The sequence below is a fragment of the Myodes glareolus genome, chromosome 13 (assembly GCF_982192425.1).
Source record: "Myodes glareolus chromosome 13, mMyoGla1.1, whole genome shotgun sequence".
Lineage (NCBI taxonomy): Eukaryota > Metazoa > Chordata > Mammalia > Rodentia > Cricetidae > Myodes > Myodes glareolus.
In genome coordinates, this window is record NC_142038.1 from 43730830 (window position 1) to 43755911 (window position 25082).

Genomic DNA, 25082 nt, shown 5'->3' on the forward strand with positions numbered 1-25082 from the left:
CCAGTGCCCACGTCTCCATTGCTTCCCCATTCTCTCACCAGAATACCAACATCCAAACCCTTCCCTGCTACATAATCACCAGTCAGGGACTTCAGCACCCACCCTCCACTGCTTACTGAAAGATGAGTCCTACACTCTGAGATTGGAATTATTCTGAGTCTTCTACCAACTACCATTTCCAGTATTGGTGTCTACTGGCCATTTTAGGGCCATACTTATTTAGATCTTATTCTTCTCCAGAATACCCTCTGTGACTTTTTGCTGTTGTATCACACACAGCATCTGCCATTTCCTTGACCCAGGGTGCTTCACCTGTGTCAACATCTGTTAACACTCATCCGCTCCTCATGGACCAGACCAAGGATGCTGTCTTCTGGCATGCTTCCTAATATGTAAGGAAGGTAGAAAGAAAAGTTCTTGTCTATTCTTGTAAAATACTTTGTGCTTGTTTTATAAAAACATTTATTAGAGTCAGGTATGATGCCATACACCTTTAATACTAGCAGTAGCTTTCGGGAAGGCAGAGGCAGGCAGATCTCTTTGAATTTGCAGCCAGCCTGGTCTACAAAGCAAGTTTCAGGCCATCCAGGGATACATAGTGAGACCTTGTATCAAAGAAAAACATAAAGCAATCAAAACACTTACCAGAGAGGTAAGACAGACAGATGCTAATGATGAACGTAGGTAGGTGTAGATCAGATAGATAGATGACAGGTAGATAGATAGATAGATAGATAGATAGATAGATAGATAGATAGATAGATAGATGGATGGATAGATAGAGAGATAGAGAGAGAAATAGTGAGATAGATAGATAGATAGATAGATAGATAGATAGATAGATAGATAGACAGACAAACAGATAGAGATAGGGAGATAGAAGTTAAGTAGATAGGTGATGGGTAGCAAGTAAATGGGGAGTTAACTTATTTTTCTGTCATAGAACTTAAAAAGAAACATATTGTACTAGAAAATCAGTTTAAAGTAACTATAGCAATATTAACTGAGTGAGTGATTCAATCCAGAAATCCACTTAGTTACTCCCTACTGTTCAAATCTTAACTATTGAACAATATGTAGTGCTTTCCTATTTTTGAGTACTAGAATATCTCCATGTGTGCCTTTCTTTAAGGACTTTCATGCACACACTACCATTGAGTGACATGGAGGAAGACAGAATAATGGGTTGGTGTTCCCAAGAACAGCACCAGGCAATGTGAAATACATGTGTTTTAGGTAACGGATCCTAAGCAGATGGCAATGTAATTGGAAGCGTCACTGTGAGTTAGATACAAAATATAGCATAGAGGAGGTTCTGGAGACAGGAGGGCCTCAGGAGATGGCATTTTCGGCCACTCTGGCTGGGAGTGGATAGACTGGCACAAATTCATTCCTCACCAAAGAGTCACTCTGGTCTCTGTCTCTCCCTAGGGCTTCCGGGGGCAACGACTGAGAAGACCTTAACAAGGAACACCACGCAGTAGTTGCTGCAACATCTCACTCCGGGAAATGAAAGAGTAACATGGCAGTGCCCATTTGAGAGGACTAAACCCCAAAAGACTCCGTTTAGAAAGGAACAATGTCCAAGAAGGGACGAAATAAGGGCGAGAAGCCCGAGGCACTCATTGTCGCCCTTCAAGCTGCCAACGAAGACCTCAGGACCAAACTAACAGACATCCAGATAGAGCTGCACCAAGAGAAGTCCAAGGTGAGTAGGGGCTGCTGGGGGTCATGGCTCCCGCCAGCCCTGGCCGTCTTCATGTGCACCAAACTCAGCAATTCCTTAGAATCATGGGCTTCGATGCCTGCAGCCCAGAGACAACCACATCAATATAAAATGGCATCATTTCAATAACTGTTATTCTAAGAACATTCTTGATCACAGAGTGACAAATGTCTTATTTCAGTGTTTCAGCATTCTCTTCTATCACTGTAGAAATTTAATCTTACCCCAAACGTATTTTACTCCATTTCAAAGAAAATAATAAATGGACTCAGAATCAGTTGGAGGCTATTTCTTCCTATGTCAACTAAGTTTGGCCGGTTTTAGTAAACAGAAATGTGAAGTTTGTGAAGGACAAACCTTTATCCCCATGAACAAAGGGAAGCATGTTCTAACTCTTAAAAGGCATTAATTTGTGAATCAGAAATTCTAGGCATTATTTTTTTCTTCTTCTTGGAAAGAGACCTAGGTGTGTCAGTATTCCTAGTTGTCATTTTGATGACTGGTTCTTTTCCTGCACAGCCGTCTCCCACACATTACTCTGCAAGAGAACAACCTGGGAGAGCCCGGGGGAAATTGAGGTTCCTGAACCCACAAGTCAAGGATTTGGGTTAAGTAGGCGGTGGAAGGAACAGCATAGGCCATTCGGATAAGGGGACTCCATCTTGAGGATTAGTTTTCACTGGAAGAGCTCTTCCCGGTCCTGACACTGTCTGGTCCATTTAGTTTCATTTTCCCTGGGGCAAAGTAACATCTGCAGGGAGCCAGGCTCCTCTTAGTAAATGAGGAATGATGATTACAGGGATGCTTAGGAGAGAAAAACAAAAACCTCAAGATTCCAAAAGAGATCCCACCACTGCCAGTATCCCAGCGTCCCACACATCTCAGCTTTTTAAAAATGGACACTCTTGAGTTCGAATGCAGCTGCCTGTCTTCCAGCATCTGGAACAGCATCCACACTGGCAGCCATGCGCCATCCCCGCCCGCTTCCTCTGACTAGGCTCTGGCAGTAGGCCTCTTAGACAAGAACGTTTCTTCTCACCCCTCTCCTGCCTTCCCTCCTCCCCTCCGCTTATAGTTAGTTACAACCTCAATGCAGGCTGTGCGCTGGGCAAAGCCAGTGTGCACCGGAGGGACAGCAGAGGGCAAACGAATCACAAAGCAATTTCATTATAGATAAATATGATGGTGTTTTCAAAGAGCAGGCTCTAGGGGAGAGAATGATCAAAGCCAAGGCATGAATTTACACTCTCGGCTTAGCCCCGAGGCCCTTCTGATAAAATGACAACTCAGCTATTGGGAGGGAATAGAGTAAAGCCTGAAAACCTTCAGGCTGGTGGGCCATTACTCATTTTCCCAGCAAATCACATAATGCTATTGGCATTTACAGAATGCCCCGTGTGAAGCGAACAGAGCCCATTGTAAAGGCTTTGGTCGATTCTATAAATAGCTAGCTACGACTTGCCCGGTGTACGCTATCTATCACACGCTACAACATGCGCACTACATCCCTTCTCAGTCCCAGCTCTGACACTCAGCACCCGGCTGACCCTGAGCTGGTCTTCCCATCCCTCTCTGCTTTCTTGCCCTCGCCTGTCAAGAGGCACTGCAGGGGTGCCTGCTCCAGATGAGTGTGGGAAGGAGGGATGGCAGGTGAGAGGAGTCAGTTGGCATCACACTGGAAAGGGAGCTATGCCATTATCTTATCTGATTCTCAGTTCCTCCTTTTCAGGTAGGCATTGTTCTTATTTCCATCTGTATGAAGAGAGTACCCACCTGGTGTGTAGGCGGTGCTCCAAACTGCTTACTAAAAGAATCTGTATGACTCTTCAAATGCTTTCCTGACATCTCTGCGCTAGCATCACTATTGTAGTATTTGGAAAAGAAAACTCAGGCTGGAGTAAGAAAGGCTTGTCTTTTCTTTGATCCAGCATTCTTGTTTTCGTTCCTGCTTTTGTTTTTGTTTTTGTTTTTGTTTTGTTGTTGTTGTTGTTGGTTTGTTTGTGTGGGGTTTTTTGTTGTTGTTTGCTTGGTTGGTTTTTTTGAGACAGGGTTTCTCTGTGTAACAGCCCTGGCTGTCCTAGAACTCACTTTGTAGACCAGTCTGGCCTCAAACTCACAGAGATCTACCTGCCTCTTCCTCCTGAGTACTGCCATTAAAGACCCGCGCCACCACGGCCCGGCTGAACCAGTACTCTTCAGCTACTAAGTACGCGACTATTTTCCTGTCTGTGGATGCCATGCTCACTGTGGCTTGCTATGAGACAAGAAACTCACCCACTGGCTTCTCCAGGGAATGTGCCTTCAGAGCTGGAATACAGTGTTACTGAGCAGAATGGGCGAGGTGACAAAAGGGATGAAGGGATGGAGCAGAGGTCAGGGTTATGAGGAACAGGCTGCGGCCAGCCTAGGGTGCAGGGTTTAGGAATCAGTGATTTCAAATAGAAATAGAAGCAGCCAATGGACGCAGTCCCTCAGACTGCAAAGCATGTGGCACATGGCCTCGTGGTCCTCACACCATGTTTGGGGCAAGGGCATCCTGTGGTTCCCCTTTTGATTTTACTGAGGGACGAAAATGAGTTTCCTTATGCGCAACTCACTCGCTTTCTGATGGCAGCCGTGGAGGCTCCAAAATGGCAATTTTCTTCTAGGAAATAGAGGAGGTCAAGAGAATGCTTGGACACCTAACCTCTGCCCATTCCCACCACCACCCCTGAAAAACCACACCTGACCTTCTTCATCCTCCGTCCTCAGAGCTTCTGGTTTGAGGCTCAGATCCGGAGTGTGGTATTCTTTCCTTTCTGGACCTCTGCTGCTGTTTTCAAGATTCTAAAGAAGAGGGAAGGGAGGGAAGAGAGAAGGGGAGGGACAATGGAAGGGGAGGGGGAAGAGGAAGGGAAGCAGGGATTGCTCCCCCAGGTCTTCAAAGGTTTCCCATAATAGCTGCCTGCTTGCTGCAGTTTCCCCTCTGAACCCTTGTGTCTGAAAGTCCCTAGGCTCAGGTGATAATTCCCGCTGGTTGACGGAATTTATTCTCCAGGAACATGCAAAGCAGATAATCCGAGCCTCAGCTCCTGAGAGCTTGACTCCCCAAGATAACCCACCGCTCTTTCCTCACCCTTAACTCAGCTGTGATTTTTAATCCTGGACTTCTAAGAGTGCATTAAAACTCCCATCACTGCCAGGCTTATCTTGGCACAATTTACACGGGCACTTCCAAAGGCCAGACTAGAATTATGGACGGCAAACAGCGTGAGCTCTGCATAAAGCGGTCAGGACTCCTTTTCCTTGTGTCCCACTGAAACCATTAACACAGGGATTAGATTTTCTTAGTGCTCTCTTCTTCCCATAGAATCCTGAGGGCAGAAAGGATTTGAAAGTTCATCTTCACAGCCTTGTTCCGTGCCCCTTGTCCTTGCCTCTTCTCCCCCACCCAACTCTTTATGGCAATGTGCATTCCCAGTGTGTTCCAAGTTAAGACCCTACGTCACCAACAGCAGGGAACTCAATGCATCCCAGGGAAACCTGGACATTCTTTTTCTCTGGACATTCCTTTCTGTTGGGAAACAGTTACTACAGTCTTGATGTGGTATTGCAATGTTAGTCATCCATTATGGTCATTTGCATTTTTGTTGGGGGTGGCTTGATATAACACTGTATAATATATCACCATATGCAACAATATTTTCAAAATGAACGTGATAGTATCTACTGGTGCTTAGTCACTCGCTTTTGATACATATTGAGTCATCTTCACCACAACCAGATGAGAAAGAGAACATCATCCCAATATGCCAATGGGAAAAAAAAGGCCGACAGAAGGAAAGGAGTTTGCCGGAAGTTTGAGAGGAGTCAGGCCTGGGCTGTAGGCTGTAGGCTGGACTTGGCTCTTGGCCACACCGGCCTAATTGATGTGCTCATGTAGAGACTGTTCCTTACTGTCTCCCCTGAAACCGTGCGGAAGCAAATACCACAGGGCTGGCCTGGAGGCTGGATGAACTAATACGTGCAATGCCTATTTCGAACAGGGCCAATTGCAGTAAAATACACAGAATACCAGCACATTTACGACAGTAAAATACACAGAATACCAGCACATTTACGACAGTAAAATACACAGAATACCAGCACATTCACGACAGTAAAATACACAGAATACCAGCACATTTACGACAGTAAAATACACAGAATACCAGCACATTTACGACTGAGCCTAAGCTCTTGCTGCAAAACACCCTCACTGTTCAAAATCATTTTTATTTATTAAATAATTTCCAATTTCTAAATATCTTCATGCTCGTATTTACATTTCTACTCAGCAATAGCTGTTTTGTGTCATCTTGCATCTCAAGATTTGTATTAAAGTATTTAAATCTTCTGCCTTAATGCCCAAGTCTGTCTGAATGAATCCAGAAAGAGACCTTGCCACACAACTGTGATGGCCTCTCACGTCCATCCCCCAAATCACATTTTTTGGCTCCCCCTCAAAGTGAAACACTTTCCCCGAAGGAGTTTCAAGGGGAAACAAACAAGTCATGTCAAGAAATCCTGCAAATAACGGCAGTTTCCATGGCAACTGGAACAAATGTGAACCGTTTCTTTGTTTTGTGAATTCCCCCGAGTGATTGGCACCATGGCCAGCTTCTGTTTCTGTTAGTTTGCTCCATGGGTTGGAATATATTCTCCACACAGCTGTATTTTCATAGCCTAACTTTTTTCTTCTTTTAATCTCCTTTCCTTCCAACACGCATGAAAGATTACTATTTATAATCCGAGAGAAACAACACAGCCCCAGACAGAATCACAAGGAGATGCTATGTTAAGCACCTCGAGAGAATCTGACATAAGTCGTTTAGGGTGGAGCGTCTCCTGTCATAGCTACTATTGCTCTGTATACCACAGGGCTTTACATTAAGTCATTTTCCCATGCATTTGCAACTGAGTCTTGGAAACATCTATTACAGGCATTTTTTGAACACTTTTCTTAGCTGGCGATACAGAACGGAAACCCAGAACACCTTACTCTTTGTCCCTGTTTATTATTGTTTGTCACTGTCCTGTGAAGTGTTTCCCTTGTGACCCTGTGACATTGTGGTAATGTCGCTCTTCCCAATGCTACCGCTTACTGCTAAGACTGAGGAGACCCAAATTCTCACCACTCAAGTTAAAGACATATTTCTAATGTCTTCTATGCGAGCTAAACTCAACTTCTAAATTAGAAAAAAAATATCCCTTCCACTAAAAATAAATACATTATCTAGACCAGAAATCAACAAACCTTCCTACAAAGTGGAAAACACTAAATATTTGAGGGTTGTGAGCCAGACAGTCTCTGAGAGAGCTCAATCACTGTATCATGAAAGCAGCCCTAAGTAATGTGTGACTGGACAGTCATGGCTGTTTGCCAACAGACCTTTAATCATAAAGACAGACAGTTTGGCTTACGGGCTCTAGTTTCCTCACCTCCTTCCTGGAAGGCATCATTTTCTGTTTACTCTAGAAAGGTGAGAACAAGATCTAGATTGTCAAGAACAGAGAGGCAGCCTAACAATGGCGGTGCATGTCTGTAATCACATCATGTAGGAGGCAAAGGCAAGCGGAGCTCTATAAGTTCAAGACCAACCTGGTCTCCAGATTGAGTTCCAGCACAGGCAGAGCTAACAAAAAGCAAAACAAAACAAAACAAACAAAAAGCACAGCAAAAAGCAGAAACACTGTCTCGAAATAACTGAGAGAGAGAGAGAGAGAGGGAGAGAGAGAGAGAGATTCAAGACAGAGATAGTCATTCTAATTCTTAGATGTTAGAGATTCTGTGATTTACTGTAGTGTCTTCCAAGGGATGAGTGGATACAGAGTTATGCTGGAACTCCCTAAGCCTATGTTTTGCAAACTGTATGACAGGGCTTATTATTCATGACTCTGCTTTCGGGGCTAGCTAGGAAACAATGGCATATGGCCTTTAATTGCACCTGTGCCTTCTTGTTCATTAGTGTGCTGTGCCAGCAATCAGCGGATATACAGCGGTAGTCTCGTCGGAGTTGCCACTCGGGGGCAGGATAAGAGCAGGTGCAGGTGAGAGAGCAGCGTGCACACAACCTGTAACATGAAGGAAAATACACTAAGGACCAAGAGAGTGCACAGAGAAGACAGAGAAAGGCAGTTGGCCTGAGCATAATCCTAGGCCATTAGGTCACATGACAGGAAAGGAGGGTAAGTAGCTGGGCCAGGAGGAATGTGAGATTCCCACAGAGAGTCAAGGGAAGGGCCACCAGGGAAAAGGAAGTGAAGGCAGACAGGTACAAATATAAACCAGGAGCAGAAAATAGCATATTCTCTTGTATCTGGGGGGGGGGGGTGAGGGGAAGGAGGAAGGAAGTCCTCCAAGCCAACCTGCGAAGGGGCTTGATTGGCAAGGCTGAAGTATAGGGATTCTATCCTCAGTGTGGAGGAGCCTCCAGGCTTAGGACAGATACTGCAGTCCTGCCAGGATGGGAGTCTCCTGAGAGACCATCACTAGCAGCATAAAGGAAGTCAAGTTTTCCAAATGAACCCCAATGAACTCTGGGGCAACACTGGCCAAAAGAAATGGATGGTGGACTCTGCATACCAGATACGTGACCTTTGATAAATTTTCTTATGAATGAAATTTTCACAAGTGAAAGGGATCGATTGCTTTCCCTAAAAAGTTTAACTTAAGTCATATAAAATAGCACCATTTCAGCATACAGCTATTTAAAAAGGACTAACAAGAAACTCTGTCTCGTGACAAATCATCAAAATCTGGAGTATATTTTGCACATGGAGCAAATTTCAAGTTTACAATATTGCAAGGGTTCAGCATAGCCATCTGAACACGGCTCACAACTGCTTTACCAAGTCCTCTCGGGTTCTCCACCCTTACAGGATAACCACTGTGAGATTAATTATAGTACCTTTAAAACAATAACATGTTCTCCAAACATTACTTCATTTAGAAAATACTGCTCTAGCTGGCGCTAGGTAAGTGGCTGAGGTAAGTGTATCCCCCAGGCTCTCTATACTGTAGTTTCGACCACTTTAAAAGGGGCTTTGACTTTTCAAACACTGCTAGGTTGAAAAATCTCTCAAATTTTGGGAGAGGGAAAACCACAATCAGAATATATTGCATGGGAAAAGAGCTATTTTCAATAAAAATTGAAAATATATCATTATTAAACCTTTCCAACTGGAGAAGCGGTGGAGGCTATCTAAGTAATTAATCACTAGGTATGCCCCTGGGGCTTCCAAATTGTCTTCACTTTCTCAAATTCTGTCTCTGTCTCTCTGTCTCTCTGTCTCTCTCTCTCTCTCTCTCTCTCTCTCTCTCTCTCTCTCTCTCGTGTGTGTGTGTGTGTGTGTGTGTGTGTGAAGGAAATGGGGTAGAAGACATAGGCAGGTGACAAAAGGAACTGAGTGGAGGAGGGAATTGCACAGGATCACAGAGGGACCTTTTCCTGCTACCCAGGTGGCCAGCCACCACATCCCAGCAACCCGTTAAATCAGAGAGTTAGGTTGTACACACCTGCCAGGAGAACTAACAATGTCACTGGAAATGTAAGGACACCCAGGAGATGATTTCCAGCTGAATTCTTGGAAGGCGGAAAGATTAGAAGGAATTCTTACACTACGTGAAGTGTTTGGCTTGGGTGGCAGTAAGGTCAAGGGATAAGAGAGCCTAGAGAATGACAGTAAGAGACCTCCTGTAGCGTCCCTAAAGCCCTGTAATCAGAGCAGAACCCAACAGACTTTGGAGGTGTCAGCTAATTGGCTGCCTTGTGTGTATGTATATGACTATATACAACAAGTTGGAGAATGGAACGTGACTACTATACAAAGACAAAGTCATTGTTACTATAACAATCTTTTGTTTGGTTGGTTGGTTAGTTGGTTTCACGAGACAGGGTTTCTCTATAGCTTTGGAGCCTGTTCAGAACTAGCTCTTGTGGACCAGGTTGGCCTCAAACTCAAAGATATCCACCTGCCTCCGCCTCCTGAGTGCTGGGATTAAAGGTGTGCGGTACCACCACCCGGTTAATCTTAATATCTTTTTAACCTCCGTTGTCAGCAGTCTGTACTCCACCAGCACGTCCCATCCCACATGATAAAGTGGGGCATCATATAATAACATTTGCACCCATTTGTTTGCCTTCTTACACTATCAGCCTTTGAGCTATCCAGAGATGCCCACATGTATTGGTTTGGGTGGAGCCAGGCTTGTGCCGGTGGTAGCTGTAAAATCTTCTCCACCAATGGGAGAACCACTCCAGCAAAGCTTCCCAGTTTGACTGGGTAAACCAGTTGCCTGGGGAATTGTTAAAAGGCGCATTCTGATTTATGGGTTAGGTGGGGAACTGGAGAATCTACAATTCTCACTAGCTTCTGGGTGTCTCTGGAGCTGCTAATCCATGGACCACATGCTATTTAACAAGGCCCGGGAACATCAAGTATTGTCTGAACACGCTAAGATAAACATATTAGATGTTTCCCTGTTTTCCACACCATAGTCTCTGCTTTAAGGCCGGTACTTCCTTTTCCTCTGAGCACACAGCAGCTTGGATTTTTTTTTTTTAAATAAATAAGGTATTAAGAGATCATAGCAGAGTAAGCTGCAAGATCCTGCCTGGAAGCACGAGTTCTCTTTGAGGCTCATGCTTTTGCATCCTTTTTACCCCTCTGCCTCTAGGTATCAAAGCTTGAAAGAGAAAAGACTCAAGAAGCAAAGCGGATTCGCGAGTTGGAGCAGCGCAAACACACGGTCCTGGTGACAGAGCTCAAAGCCAAGCTCCATGAGGAAAAGATGAAGGAGCTGCAGGCGGTGAGAGAGAACCTCATCAAGCAGCATGAGCAGGAAATGTCAAGGACAGTAAAGGTGCGGGATGGGGAGATCCAGAGACTCAAGTCCGCTCTGTGCGCTCTCCGGGACGGCAGTAGCGACAAAGTAAGGACAGCACTCACCATTGAGGCCCGGGAGGAGGCCCGGAAACAGTTCGATGCAGAGCGCTTGAAGCTCTTGCAGGAAATCACAGACCTGAAAACAGCCAAGAAGCAGGTGGACGAGGCGCTGAGCAATATGATCCAAGCGGATAAAATCAAGGCTGGGGACCTTAGGAGTGAGCATCAGTCCCACCAGGAAGCCATCTCGAAGATCAAGTGGGAGTCGGAACGGGACATTCGGAGGCTGGTCAGTAATAATGAGAGCTGGGCAGAAACCAGTCTCTGCCAGAGCTCAGTGTGATTTGCTTTGCTGGGTGTCCCCTCGACAGTTACCATAGACAAACACCCCCACTTCGGCAGGCTGCGCTATCCAAAACGCAAGGTAGAATGATAGGTAGTTGGGTAGAAATTGGAATTGTAAAATGTAAGCGATTTTACAGTCCCCATTTTCATAGTAAGTGCCTTCTCCTGGGTGCCCAGGTGTCCATGCAGCAACCTGTGTTCTTGAGTATTCCATGAAAGATTGGAAAGTACAAGCCATTCCAACCTTAGCTTGCTTTGTGCCACAATTTGTCTGAAAGTGGCCACTGAAAACATGAAAACATCCTAAATGATTCATCAGCACAAACATGGAGCTAAAAAATCCCTGGTCATTTATAAAATGGGTTTCTTTCCCCCAATAATCAGGGACTATTTGTTACGAGCCATTCTGGTTTTTAGATGGGTGTCATTCACACATAGTTTACTTGCTGTTACAGTATTTTTTAGTTCAATCCACACAGAATTAGTTTTTGTTTGGTTGGTTTGTTTTGGGCTTTGGTTTTTAATTTGCAAAGCCAACAACCATACAGATGTCTCATAATGCTAAAACGAATAAATTAATAAATTAATGCATGGTCTATGAGCTGTAATGTCCTAGGTGCCTTGATCTTAGAAGGAAACTTTCTATTCATGTTTGTACAAAAGTTGAGGATTAGCTTAAACCATTTAGAATGTATTTAATACCATTTCTCTAAGCCAGTGGTTCTCAACCTTCTTAATGCTTCGACCCTTTAATACAGTTCCTCAGGCTGTCATGATCTCCAAACAAAACGTTATTTTGTTGCTACTTCATAACTGTAATTTTGCTACTGTGATGAATTGCAATGTAAATATCTGATATGTAGGATATTTGATATGCGACCTCTGTGAAAGGGTTGGTTCAACCCCCCCCCCCCAAACTGGGTCGTGACCCACAGGTTGAGAAGCACTGCTCTAAGCTGTTCAGGAAAAACTATTCTTTCCCTCTGTGTCTGCCAACCCTCAGTAACCATCTCCAGGAATTCCACTTCATGCTCTGGATGATGTCTCCGGGATTTCTACTTTTAGTGGTTCCCATAGAAGATTTTACAGGTTAAGCATGTGTCGTTTTCTTACTGATGTGGTGTGATGTAACTGTAAGATGCTGCCTCGGCCATGCGTCCTGGGGGATGTACTGCAGTTTGTTCTGTTTGACAACCAAGGCCAAAGGCAGAGCAGAAATAGTGGTCTCTGTTCTGCTTTTGGTTTCTGAGATGACTGTGGTTGACGAAGAAGGATTCAAGACTCTGCAGTGTGGAGCAGTCAGGTAGGTGAGTTAAAAGAAAGCCTCGAAGTAAATATTGTTGCTTTCAGTGTAAATCGACCAATTGGTCATGATTTCCCCGTTACTTCTTCCCAAGAACACCGCTAAGGTAGACGCAAGAGTCTGCTAAACAACCACCTGAAATCTAAGCCATCCAAAGAGTGGCTCAAACACTGGGTACAAGCAGACTCAGGTGGGGGGGGGTGTTTCTTTAATGTACATGTCCCTGTCTCCACTTTCTCATCTTCCTTTCCTACCCCTACCCTCACCCCCATATGTACTTTGGGGCCTGTAGGGAAAGAGGTGAGATCTGTTCTTTCCAAAAAACATCAAAGAATTCTGCAATGTATTCCTTCTCATGTATGAAATGGAGCACTAGTTAATTTTGTAATATTCTGAGAATCAGGTTATGCGTTCACAACCACTGTATAACAGAGCCTCTTCATTGCTCGATATTCTACAGGACCCCACTTTGGAAAGATCTGGGGGCGGCGGGATGCCAATAATTTTGGAGCCAGTGTAGCACAGTGCCCGATAAATGGGCTCTAGGCTCAGAAGACAAAGTTAAAATATCAAGACTTCATCATTCACAAGGCAGGGGACAATGACCAAATACTTAACCTTTTAGGGTCTCACATGGTACCTGGTGATCATGGAACCTACTGAGCAGGACATTCTTAGAAAGTGAAATAACTTGCATAGTTACAGTGCTTCCAATACTGTAAGGATGAGAAGATTTCATTTATAATACTAGAGATGGTAAGGATAACTCCAAGAGGGTGTTAATCAGCTGATAGCCTAGCATCTGTCACTAACTAGAAGACATTGCCAGCAACCAGGAAGGGGCAGTTTGTGAGCTGTATCAAACTTCAGCAAACATTGTGTATATCAATCTGAAAAATGATTGAGCACTCAGTTTCACACGCCTCAGCCATATTCAAGGAGTAGGAAAATGTGACTGATATTCTCTTGCAAATCAACAGGACACTATCACAACCCTCATCAGTTAGCAGGTGATGTTACAGGACAGTGCAGACATTAGTGCACATTAGAGACCTCCCAATGTTAGCCAAAAATTTAGTCGCATGACCTAGAGTCAGTAGCTAGGCATTAGCGTGTGTAAAGCAAGGGACTGCGCGAACAGGTGATTCTATGATCTCCTCCTCATCTAAAATGCACAGCAAAGAAACACGCTAAGTGAGTCATTAAATATGAGAAAGGACAAAGAAAGATGACATTTGTGCTAAATGTCTTTTCTTATTTGCATTTTAAGTAACTACACAGAATGTGCTGAAAGGTTCCACCCAGTGTCATGGTTACAGACATTTCATATATGGTATATTTCTCATCTAAGGACAGCAAACTGATTACAGTCCAGTAGAACCCTAATCCACTGATACCTGTGCCTTAAATTGAAAATGAAGACATTTGAGACCACTTCTAAGCTTCACAGAAAAGAGTGGTGAAATCAATAACTATATGTCACAAATTTACAAAAAAACATTTTGACTAAAATTAACAGTCATTTTTAATCCCTATCCTGGTCCCACTGATGCTTTTCCAACAGTAATGGTAGAACGATTGCTAAGGTTGACTGCTTTGAAGTGTGGGGAGGAAAGGAAAGGCCACACAACAGGAATTCCTGGAAGAACCCCCTCCAGATGCCACCAGAATTGACACTTACTAGAAAATCAGTAGACCAGTACTAGGAAGCCTGCAGTTTCTCCAGTTGCAAATGATTGGCTAATAGTATCAATCAGTAATCATTTATTTGTCCACTAGAAACAGTGGACTGTTTTGGATTTATCTTTCGTAAAGCTAATGATCCATTTTAGATTTTACCTTTCCTCACCCACCCAGACCGTTTCAAGCTCTCTAGGGAAGGACAGCACCTTCCACCATCCCAAGACGAGGAGGACTTCCCCTAGTGAAAATGGGATTTATATACAGCATAGTGAAATGTCCTGGATCTCATTTAATTCAGATGGATGAAATCAAAGCCAAGGACAGGATCATCTTTTCCCTGGAAAAAGAACTGGAGACGCAGACAGGCTATGTACAGAAACTCCAGCTGCAGAAGGAGGCTTTGGACGAGCAGCTCTTCCTGGTCAAGGAGGCCGAGTGTAACATGAGCAGCCCTAAGAGAGAGATTCCAGGAAGGGCGGGAGATGGCTCCGAACACTGCAGCAGCCCGGTGAGTTCACTCAAGTTGAGGTTTAGCAACTCCGGAGTCATCTTTTGTCTAGTGCTCAAGTTCTGCTATCTCATGTAAGCTATTTTCCTATTTATAAGTACAGAGAAATCAATTCTCCCTCCAACTATAAAACCAACAAAAATCCTGGGAACAGGCTTTTCTAGACTGGCAGACAACAAAGTGGGCCATACTTCATTGGCAGATCACGTGAGGGTTGCAGGGGTCTTTGAATCTTGCACAGAATTTTTCTAGCCTAGTGATTAGGCTAGACTCAAACTTGAGTCTATTTTAAGAATCATAAGTTAAATGATAATATTTGCCTGTTGCTAAGATTGGTAATTTCCCAATCTGTGAACAATTGGATTCGAAACTGGCCAAAGACTGTTATCATGTACAGTGGTTGGGTGTGTGCCTTTAAGAAAGACAGAATCATCTATAGCCACAGCACAGAAGCCTCCGTTCTGAATGAGCTTGCCACTTACTTCGCTAGATTGTCATCATCTTTTATATGAGCAGTTATTTTCAGAGGTACAATGAGAGACTTAAGTTGGCCTGTAGTGAACTATCAAATGATTTATCTGCAAAAAGGATGAAAATATATTAATTAGGAACAACAAATGGGTTCCAAAGTATTACTTAGAACAAAGTAGTGAATAACTCATAAATTGATTTCCAGGACACAGACACACCCCAGGAGGTGGTGGGAAATATATACTGATCTAAGATGTAGCACATGAAGATTTTAGTTCTTTTGTTAATACCTATATGCAATATAGCATAATTGCCAAAAAAACGGACTTTCGAAGTTAGACCCCCTTGGTTCAGATTCATTAGCTGAGTGGCTTTATGCAAACCACTTTCCTGTTCAGTATCCTTATCTGTGAGATGCAGGCCATGGTGGTTTCTGCAAGACTGCTCTCTGAATTAGACGACTCTATATAGAGAAGGTAGAGTGCTGTGTTTAGTACATGGCTAGCCTTCACAGATTTGGTTGGTGCTATCCACCATAAGACCTGGGTTAACATTGATCCACCCTCTGTTTAGTTTGTCCTGATAGGTCCTCTAGGATATGATGATTCCGGGGACTCGGGATGTGTGACACTGTCCATCAATAGTGAACCTTTCTCAAAATGAAAAGAGTAACCGAATCGCAGGCATGTAATCAGAATAGGCTGCAGCACAGGATTAATCTGTAACTGTTGTGTGGAAGGTGATTCATAACAATGGTTATGCTCTGTAAAATATTTTACTCTAGATTATATTGTACACCCTGCCTTTTACACATGAAGGTAATATATGTTCTCTCACAGTGACCTTTATCTTCTGGAGTATAGAAAAAAATCACAAAACCCTGTGTCTACTTCCTAAACTGTCCTCTCCGTGACTAAGTATAATAACAGACAGTTGTCTGTGTCATCGGAAGCAATGGACATTTGTGACACAAGGATAGTCCCTGACTTCACATTCACCTTGGTCACAGGGCAAATAGTTCTCCTAAAACCTGTTTCAGCCAACTGTCACACTTCATGCCACAAGTCTGGGCTCCAAGGTCTGCCTGCCACATGGAATTCATTTGTGATTTTCACCATGCTTAGTATTGAACTCAGCAGTAAATGTTGGGAGTTAGAAAGGGTAACTCATCTTTTCTTAGTAAAAGAACGTTTATCTGTTACTTCCTGGGCCAAACTGCAAGAAAGGACATTATTGCTTTCATGAATAGTATTCTAGGCTTTGAAAAGTATTACTTAAGAGATGCTCATTTTAATTCTCATGTGTAGGATTTGCGAAGAAATCAAAAGAGAATAGCTGAATTGAATGCCACTATAAGAAAGTTAGAAGATAGGAACACCTTGCTTGGAGATGAACGAAACGAGTTGGTAAGTTGTACGCAAACTGTTTTGATCATGTGTTTTGTTAGATGTTAGGCTATGAAAACATGTGTTCTGTTAGTTTATCATGAGAGAAAAATGAGTAGGTATTAACAGTACATCATGATAAATCCTCAAAAAGTGACTGCCCCACAGAACTACCTTCCAAATGACTAAGTGGAAAATGACCAAGACCCCTTTCTCTAATCCAAGACCCAATTAACAATGGCACCACTCTGGTTTCTGTGCGGGTATCTACCATAATAATTTTAAGAATAAAATAATAATAATTGCATATTATTCCTGTGTTCCTGGCTGCTTTAGCTCAGTAGTTTGCCTATGAGGATCTTCCTTGAGCTGTGTGGAGTTGTTCTCTTTCCTTACTCTGCAACATCCAGTTAACATTACTGCAACACATGCAACCTTTCTTCTGGAATATTTTTCGAGCTCCTAAGCACATTTAGTCTGTTTAGACTGGGACTTCTAGGTATCAGTGATGAAGAAAAGTGCCTCTTCCCCCTGGGCATATGAATTTGGATCCTGCAACGTGGTCAGTTGAAATCTGAGGTTGCTCTAACACTTTAAGTTCTCAGTGCCAGTGCATGAGGGCCTCAGTGTTTCCATATCTTTGCCAACACGTACACCATTTGGTCATGAGGTGTATTCTTATTCTGACTTTTGTTTTGATTTTTGTCTTTTCTAAGGAGTTTGGGGGAGCTGTCAAATATCTGCCGGCCTGCTGGTCTTCTGTTACAATCTGTCCTCAGCATTTTGTTCTTTCTCTAGTCTGCTTTATTTTCTTAATAACTTTAGAACATTTTGAAATTAGATATTTAGACATACTGCTCTGTAGCTTAGATTTTGATGAAGCTGTTTATGTAAAAGTGATTTTAGCCTTTCCCTGAATTTGGGGCCATTGTTTCTCTCGAAATCTTATTTTTTGGACAACTTTCACAAGTTTGGAGTGTTATCATGTATTGCTATTTCATAAATAATATCATGCAACTTGTTCTGAAAAGTGTATTGCTCATTTTCTAAACTTCTAGAGATTTTTCTAATTATCTTCTGGTATTAGTTACTTTGTAACATTTGCCACACTTTGCAACATTTCGTTGCTGTGAGAGTATTACAATTTTCTTTCTGGTCATAGCACAGGGTCAGCATCTTCACTTGCTGTCTATTGTTATGCTAAAACACTGTGACCAAAAGCCATTTGAGTAGGAAAGGACTTATTTGGTTTACGTGTTCTGTTCAGTCCACTGTGAAGAGAACCTGCTTGCTCCCCATGCCTTCATAAGTTTGCTCTTATATACACCCCGGTACCATTTACCAGGAGTCAATACTGCTCACAGGGTGCTGGGTCCTCCCACATGAATCATTAATCAAGAAAATGTCTCCCTGGCTTGTCTACAGGCCAATATCCGGGGGACATTTTCTCAATTGAGGTTCCCTCTTCTCAGGTGACCCTAGTTTGTGTTGAGCTGGCAAAAGCTAACCAGTACAGTCACTTTAGAAATATGTCATATTCCCAGACGAGGAAGAAGTGCTCCACATCTTCAGTTAAAGTTTTCATTCCTTTGTGGCCTTGTTTTAAATTTTCTATATAGTTCTAATATTTTTGTCTGCTTATTTCTCGCAACAAATATGTCTCTTCTTAGCTTGTCCATTTTTCCTTATACATATTTGAAGTTATGTTACTTGGTAGGCATAAGTTAATATTTGATAATGGTTTTAGCATATCAACCCTTTACGATTATAAAATTTTTCCTTTCCTTGACCTCAGGTCTGTCTGTTATTAGTTAAACTATAGCAGGGCTTCTTAGAGTCTACATGAGCCTCTGTTTATTCATATATATGCATACGTATATTCATGATGGAGCATACATGTATAATTTCAGTCTCTCTCATCTACAAAGGCGTGTCCTTTTGAGGAAGCACTCTGTTGGGTGCTTTGGAACTGTTGTGATTGGATGCTGTGCTACAATTGGACAGTTTTTTCCCTTCATGTTTATGTGCATTTCCTATGAATTGTATGCACTGAAGAGACTTAACTACTGCAAACACAGGGCATTAACTTACAGAAGAGATCAACATCGCAATAATAAGCCCAGTGAATAATTTCTCTTTATATGCACTCGAAATTTAATATTCTTGATTCAGATACCAATACTGGAAAGGTGTTGCCCCAGATTATTTATGAAAAGTAAATCCATGTTTTTGATATCACCATAAAGCTGTAGTTCTCAAACTGAGATTAGAAAGGTACTGGAGAAGTGCTAAGAATAACAAAATCTTATTTGTTGTTCTCAATCCTAGGTCGTTTTCTCCTTCCTCAGTATCTCCCCAAATCATAGATTTCCATAGGAGTGATGGTCTTTGAAATCTTCTGATAAAAAGAATAAGCTGATCATTACAAATTCAACATAGAAATCTAATCCGTCTATATAGATCAGCCTATAACACAGTGACTAAGCATAAGTGCTTTGAATATGAAAGGAAGGGCTGCTGACGATTACAAGACAACATTCGTACATTTAGCTCTAAATGAAAGGCAACTTGGTCATCAGATGTCATCATCGCAACTGGCAGGGTGTTACTGTCATCAGCAGGACAAGGTCAGGGATGCTGTCCAGCATCCTGTGGAATACAGAACAGGTCCTGTGACAACAACAGAAAAACACGAACTGCCTTAGTAAGGAGATTTCAGTAAGACCCTTGCAGGAGGCAATGCAGTTGCAGAGAATGAGACTTGGAACCAGGTTCCGATGACCATGAAGTTCAATTGTGCTTCTATCTGTTGCTGAGCCACTGAGAGGTCCTTGCTGGTTCAGGGAGAGAGTTTAGACCTATATGGGTGAGCGAGGTGAGGGAAATCAATGGAAGCAAAGAGAACTTTGGGTTTTCCCGGCCACTTCCAGAAGCAGCAGCAGCATCTGTGGCGCCTCTGTCAAGGTAGCAGACAGGACTATGTTAAAAAGGCTCTAGAGCCAGGCATTGTGGCTCATGGCCTTTAGTCACAGTACTGGGAAGACTGAAGCCAGAGGAGTCATGACTGCTCCAAGCTACTTAGTGCTACATAGTAAGTTCTGAGTCTACCAGACCTACATAGCAATTCCTTCTAAATAGGAGGAAGTGGGGGAGGGAGGAGAAGAGAATACCCATTAAATGAAACTAAAAAATATTGGTTGGCTAAATGGAGGGCTGGAATGTAGTGGTCAATCCTAGGACAGGTCGGGTAATTGAAGGGGTGCTTTCCCTCTTTAGCACTTGGCCCCTCCTGCCCTACTTTCCTCAGGACACCAAAAATCTATTTTATCTTATTTATTTTCAGTTAAAACGCGTGCGGGAAACAGAAAAGCAATGCAAACCTCTCCTGGAAAGGAACAAGTGCCTCGCCAAGAGAAACGATGAGCTGATGGTGTCTTTGCAGCGCATGGAGGAGAAACTAAAAGCCGTAACCAAGGAGAACTCAGAAATGGTGTGTATCGCAGACGCTGCAGAAGCTGCTGCTTCCTCCTCTGCTTCTTCCCCTGGGACCTGTGACCTATTGGGTTGTGCTGAGGTTGTTTCTCATTTGCTGCTTAGACTTCCCCTTGAAAAAGCAAGGAAAGCAAGAAAAGGGGATACACTCACTCTTCAAACACTTCCATATGGAGAAGCAAAGCCTCAGTGTAGCTCCTACGCCACAGAAATGTGGAGAGAGTTCATGCCTGCCTTCTAGTTTGCTTGATAGCTGAGAAATCAATATCATGGCTTGTATTATATATGGATGAATGATATGGTCATACATTCCTGAAAAGACTTCCAAGATAAGGTAACTATAGAAATGTCCAAAACATTGCCAAGGACTTCAAGATGTTATAGCAGATAAAATGTACTTGAGGGTTTTGGTTGGTAAATATAAAAGTCTGTCACCAAGAGGATTCAAATTATCTGGGACCCAATTTTTACAAATTTGCCAATTACTAAAATCGGGGATCTTTGAGGTTTCCACTTGTAATTTCTTCTTCTCCAATTTAGAGAGAAAAAATAACATCTCACCCACCCCTAAAGAAACTGAAGTCTCTGAATGACCTTGACCAAGCTAATGAAGAACAAGAGACAGAGTTTCTGAAACTGCAGGTCATAGAGCAACAGAACATCATTGACGAACTCACAAGGGTAGGTGCACTCATCTGCAAACCCCTAGCTATTCTTAAGGACGGGGAGCCAACACCCAACACATAAGGAAGCCCTTCATCATTTTGGATTAACTCCAAATGCCCATATTCAGGTGTGCAGCATGTAATTACGGACAAGAAACTCTAGCCCAAAACGTTTATATTATTAAACTGAGTTATACCTTCCAATTCTAAACATTTGCCAACTAGTCTAGAAGCATGAATATGAGCCGCATTAAGGGACTTTTCAGAGGCGTTGTTAGGTAAGTATACAGGGTAGATCTGGGTATTTTATAGTTGCTTTCCACGGTCAGTCTCCTAAGCCTTGGCAATTCAATTTTTTGTCTACGAAAGCAGGACCATGTATACTCCTTGTTTCTAACACCTAATCAGTGTGTAGCATATAGATACATTCTGTTAAAGGCTTTGTGGGTGAAGAACAGCATCATAATTCTGTAATAGAACAGAAATTCCAGTATACACTTCATGGATAGATACTTCAGTTCCTGTTGACTAGGTCCCATTTGTATCTGATTCAGGTTACTATTGACAGTATGGTAGGATAAGACCTCTTGAAGCCTTCAGGCTTCCTTCTTCACCCCTCTCTCTTTATTCTGAGAATGGTATCTTTATTTCTTTTTATTTCAAGAATAAGCCAAAGCCTGTAGATTTGAACTAATCATAGGGGTGGGGGTGGGGGCTGTTACACAATAATCTCCAGAATAGGTGAACTTTGTTTCACTGCCATTGGGAGCGAAAGAGTCTTCTTCTGTTTACAGTTATTTGCTACTCTCCCTTTAAAAATTGTCCACTGTTGGATGGTGGTGCACACCTTTAATCCCAGCACTCGGGAGGCAGAGGTAGACGGATCTCTGTGAGTTCTAGGCCACCATGATCCACAAGTCAGTTACAGGACAACCAACAACCAGGACTCTTCCACAGAGAAATCTTCCACAGAGAAACCCTGTCTTGAAAAAAAAAATCATCCATTGTTCATATATAATTTGCAGCCTTTAGATTAAGAGAGTATGCAATGTGTAATTTTCTTAAGTTTCAGCTATAGTGAGGATCCACAATCAAAATATTTTATATATAAAGGCAAAAAGTAAAGTCTAAATGCCAATGTTTTGAATTATATTCAAACGTAAGCTGAAGCCTGGGTCACTCACTCCTACCTTGATAACTCTTACGTTTTACGGAGTCACTGGACTAGGGACATACCTGGCTTTGAACACCCTCAAATTAAACTGTAGATTTCCTGTTGATCAGGTAGCTCCATCTAGCCCAAATTTGCAGTAAAAACACAGAGTCCTTAATGATTAAATCCCACGTTGTCCCAGTAGCTATAGCTATGGTCACACCTTACAAGTCACGAAGTTGATTACAGTTCGTGGATATTCACCGAGATTCTCAGAAGACCACAGCCATGTCTCCTCAAATAAACCAGAAGCAAAACTAGGTGACCCCAACAGAGTAGGTACTCTGCTTCCTGCCCCATCCTCACCAGCTGCATACTCGAAACAAGGTCCAAAAACTAGTCGAGGCACACCTGCCTATGCTAAGAGATGACAAGATGTAGAAAAATAAATGTGTATTCTAACTAGAAATAATATTTTCTCACACAAATGCCAAGGAATTGTGGGCATCAGCGAGTACAACTACGCGTGATGGGACCCTGTTTTCAGGTCTAAAATAAAGGAAATCAGCACACTTCCTGATTAAATGGCAGGAAAATTATAATATACATACTCCAAAAAATATTGACACATCATGTCCAAACATTACCAAATTCGTAAAATAAAATCATACTTCAAATAAAAATATATAATCTCTCAGGGGAGAAGAACCGTCTCTTTGAAAAACAAAAAAGGGGCCACAGAGAGCTCAGCCAGTGAATTCTATTGCCTGGATCCACCCTCAGAGGCTCTCTTGGATCCGAGGCCCTCTTCCGGCCTCTGTGGGCAGAGGGAAGAGGTAACAAAGTTCTTGGGAAATGTGCGACAACCTTCGATCTGAAAAGTCCTCTCTGTTTTCTAGGATCGAGAAAAGCTCATCCGTCGGAGAAAGCACAGGAGAAGCTCGAAGCCAATCAAGGTAACGAGGAAACTCTTTTCGGGCATTTGCCACCAAAAGTCAGGAAGGGGAGGCGTGCCAAGGAACCTACCTGCAAAGATGTGATAGATCAGATGGTCTTGAACTGTGGCAAACCACAAGCCCCACTGGGTTTTTTGTTTGTTTGTTTGTTTGTTTATTTTTGATTTTTTTAAAAAAGAATCTCTTGATATTTTTTGGTCTGAAAATTGCTGTGTTGTTGTGCCCTAACCTGAAAGGCTATGACTTCTTCTAATAGAAAAGGCAATGGGTTTAATGTTAGAAGGTTTTTCTGACAAGTGCATAGGTTACATCCTAAGAACATGTAAGAGATATACATAATCAATATCTTCCATTGAATCATATTAGTTTATGATGTCTGTCCTGTAACTGATTGATGTGTTTGCATTATTATCATCTGGGAAGTATTGATAATGACCTTCTCAGTCCACCATTATTTTTATAGCCCCTACAATGCACAGCTCATTGTTTTGATTTCTGTGCTTGTTTTTTTACCCTGTACGTCACTTGGGTTGGATGTGGGATTGGAAAACTAGAGTTAAGACCCCATGACTTCCTTAACATGGGTGCCTCCATTTTCCAAGCCCCATAGGCCAATTTTAAATACTTAAAAGAGCACAATGCATTGACTCATCATGACAGAAGGTAATGTAACCAGATTATGATGGCTTTAGAAGACATCCAAAGAGTCACACACTTCTTTTAAGTGTGTCAGAAGTGAAAAACATGGGCAAGAGATGGATTGGCATTGTGTTCCTGCTTAGTGCTTGTACTGCACCAAAGAACTGGTAAAGAACCTGGACCCCTATGCTCATTTGTATCCGTCATAGTGAATGGAGCTTGGATATGGCATTCTTCACTGATCTTAGTCATGTTAGTAAGTTTATACTTTCTCTTCACTTAGAGGCCTGTTTTGGATCCATTCATTGGCTATGACGAGGACTCCATGGATTCAGAAACATCATCCATGGCCTCCTTTAGAACAGACAGGACACCTGCCACTCCCGATGATGACTTAGATGAAGTAAGCTTTTTCTTTCCTCTGATCCTGTGCAATATTGTCACCAAATCTTTCCTCTAAGGGGAAGGAAAAGCACAAGCTGATCTTGTGACCGTGACCAGTCTTTAGTCATGTTCCACTTTGATATCTCTTGAAAGTAAGTGTCATCTATGTCATGGAATCTCTCTAGAGACGTCTCAAACATTCTGTGTGGCTCTGTAATTTGCTTACTCATCTCACAGTAAAAGTGACTTCCCAAAGATCTGTGGAAGGCTTGAAAGGGAGAGCAAGTTCAAGAGGCTTCTAGATTCAGTGTAAAGCTGTGTTTAAGTAAACTCCATATTCTGTGGTCCACCATCTTCAGAAGTATCCAGGGGCTTCAGCTACACTGAACACAACTACCAGGTCAGAATCAATGGAATGAAACCACTAGTCCACACTGCTTTTTTTATAGAGTTACATGTAATGCTAGCTGTCCCCAGACCCCTTAGACAGCTAAAGATGAGCATAAACTTCTGATCCTCTTGCCTCAACCTTTCAAGTTTTGAGATTTCAGGTGACATCACAACTCCTCCATACGTGTGTGTGTGTGTGTGTGTGTGTGTGTGTGTGTGTGTGTGTACATGTACATATGTATGGATATGTATATATAATTCTGGGAAGTGAAGCAGGCCTTTGTGTATGCCAGGCAAGCACTTCCCCAACTAAACTTCACTCCCACCTCCTTATTCCACATTGTTGAACAAATTCTCTGGTGATAATTGAATGATGCCCCAAATCTAAGTTCTAAGACTGAGAAGGAGTGTCATGATTTAGTAGAGATGAACTTTAATCACAAACTAATGAACTATCTTTGTCTCTGAATGCATGGGGAAAAAATGGGAGTAACGCTTTAAGGATCCTTGCCTAAAATTTAGATCCAAACTTTGGGTATGACTTCTTTGTTTGTGTCTAAAATTGGGTATTATTCAAGGTCAAATGGAAAGTGACCATCATTGTAAAAATAAATAAACATTTCTTTCATTAAAATAATGTCTTATATATTTTTCCAACATCTGCCTTGAATATATTGTATATTCACATTTTTACTGCTAATTCAGAATTAAAAATAAAATCAAATAAATCTTTTCTTTACAAAAGTAGGCAAATGTCACTGTTGACACAGAACATAAGACACAGACATAGCATAGTTACTTTTGGACTTTTGCATTTCAACCCTCCAGAGTCTAGCTGCTGAAGAATCTGAGCTACGATTTCGACAGTTAACAAAAGAATACCAAGCCCTCCAAAGAGCATATGCCCTCTTGCAGGAGCAGACTGGAGGCATCATAGATGCTGAAAGAGAAGCCAAGGTGAGTGTAAACCTGCAAGAGGGCCTGGAATCCACTTGCAGATGTCACATCACTAAAGCACCAAGGACATTGAAATGTGAGCTGCACAGCCTTCTCTGTGCCCTTTTGTCCTCCGAGG

The 25082-nt window shown here is 42.4% G+C and overlaps 1 protein-coding gene across 4 annotated transcripts in view; it reads left to right on the plus strand.

Moving 5' to 3' along the window:
* The first annotated feature begins 1445 nt into the window (after positions 1-1445).
* Jakmip2 (janus kinase and microtubule interacting protein 2) overlaps positions 1446-25082 on the plus strand; it is a 61432-nt gene continuing 37795 nt past the window's right edge. For all 4 annotated transcript variants that reach the window (XR_015734708.1, XM_087896078.1, XM_087896080.1 and 1 more), the window contains exons 1-9: positions 1446-1708; positions 10425-10922; positions 14263-14472; positions 16251-16349; positions 19672-19818; positions 20361-20501; positions 22538-22594; positions 23517-23636; positions 24836-24964. Coding sequence is in view for 3 of the 4 variants with exons in the window: in XM_087896078.1 (XP_087752204.1) it covers positions 1580-1708; positions 10425-10922; positions 14263-14472; positions 16251-16349; positions 19672-19818; positions 20361-20501; positions 22538-22594; positions 23517-23636; positions 24836-24964 (1530 nt within the window). In the remaining variant the exon portion in view is untranslated. The remainder of the gene's footprint in view (positions 1709-10424; positions 10923-14262; positions 14473-16250; positions 16350-19671; positions 19819-20360; positions 20502-22537; positions 22595-23516; positions 23637-24835; positions 24965-25082) is intronic.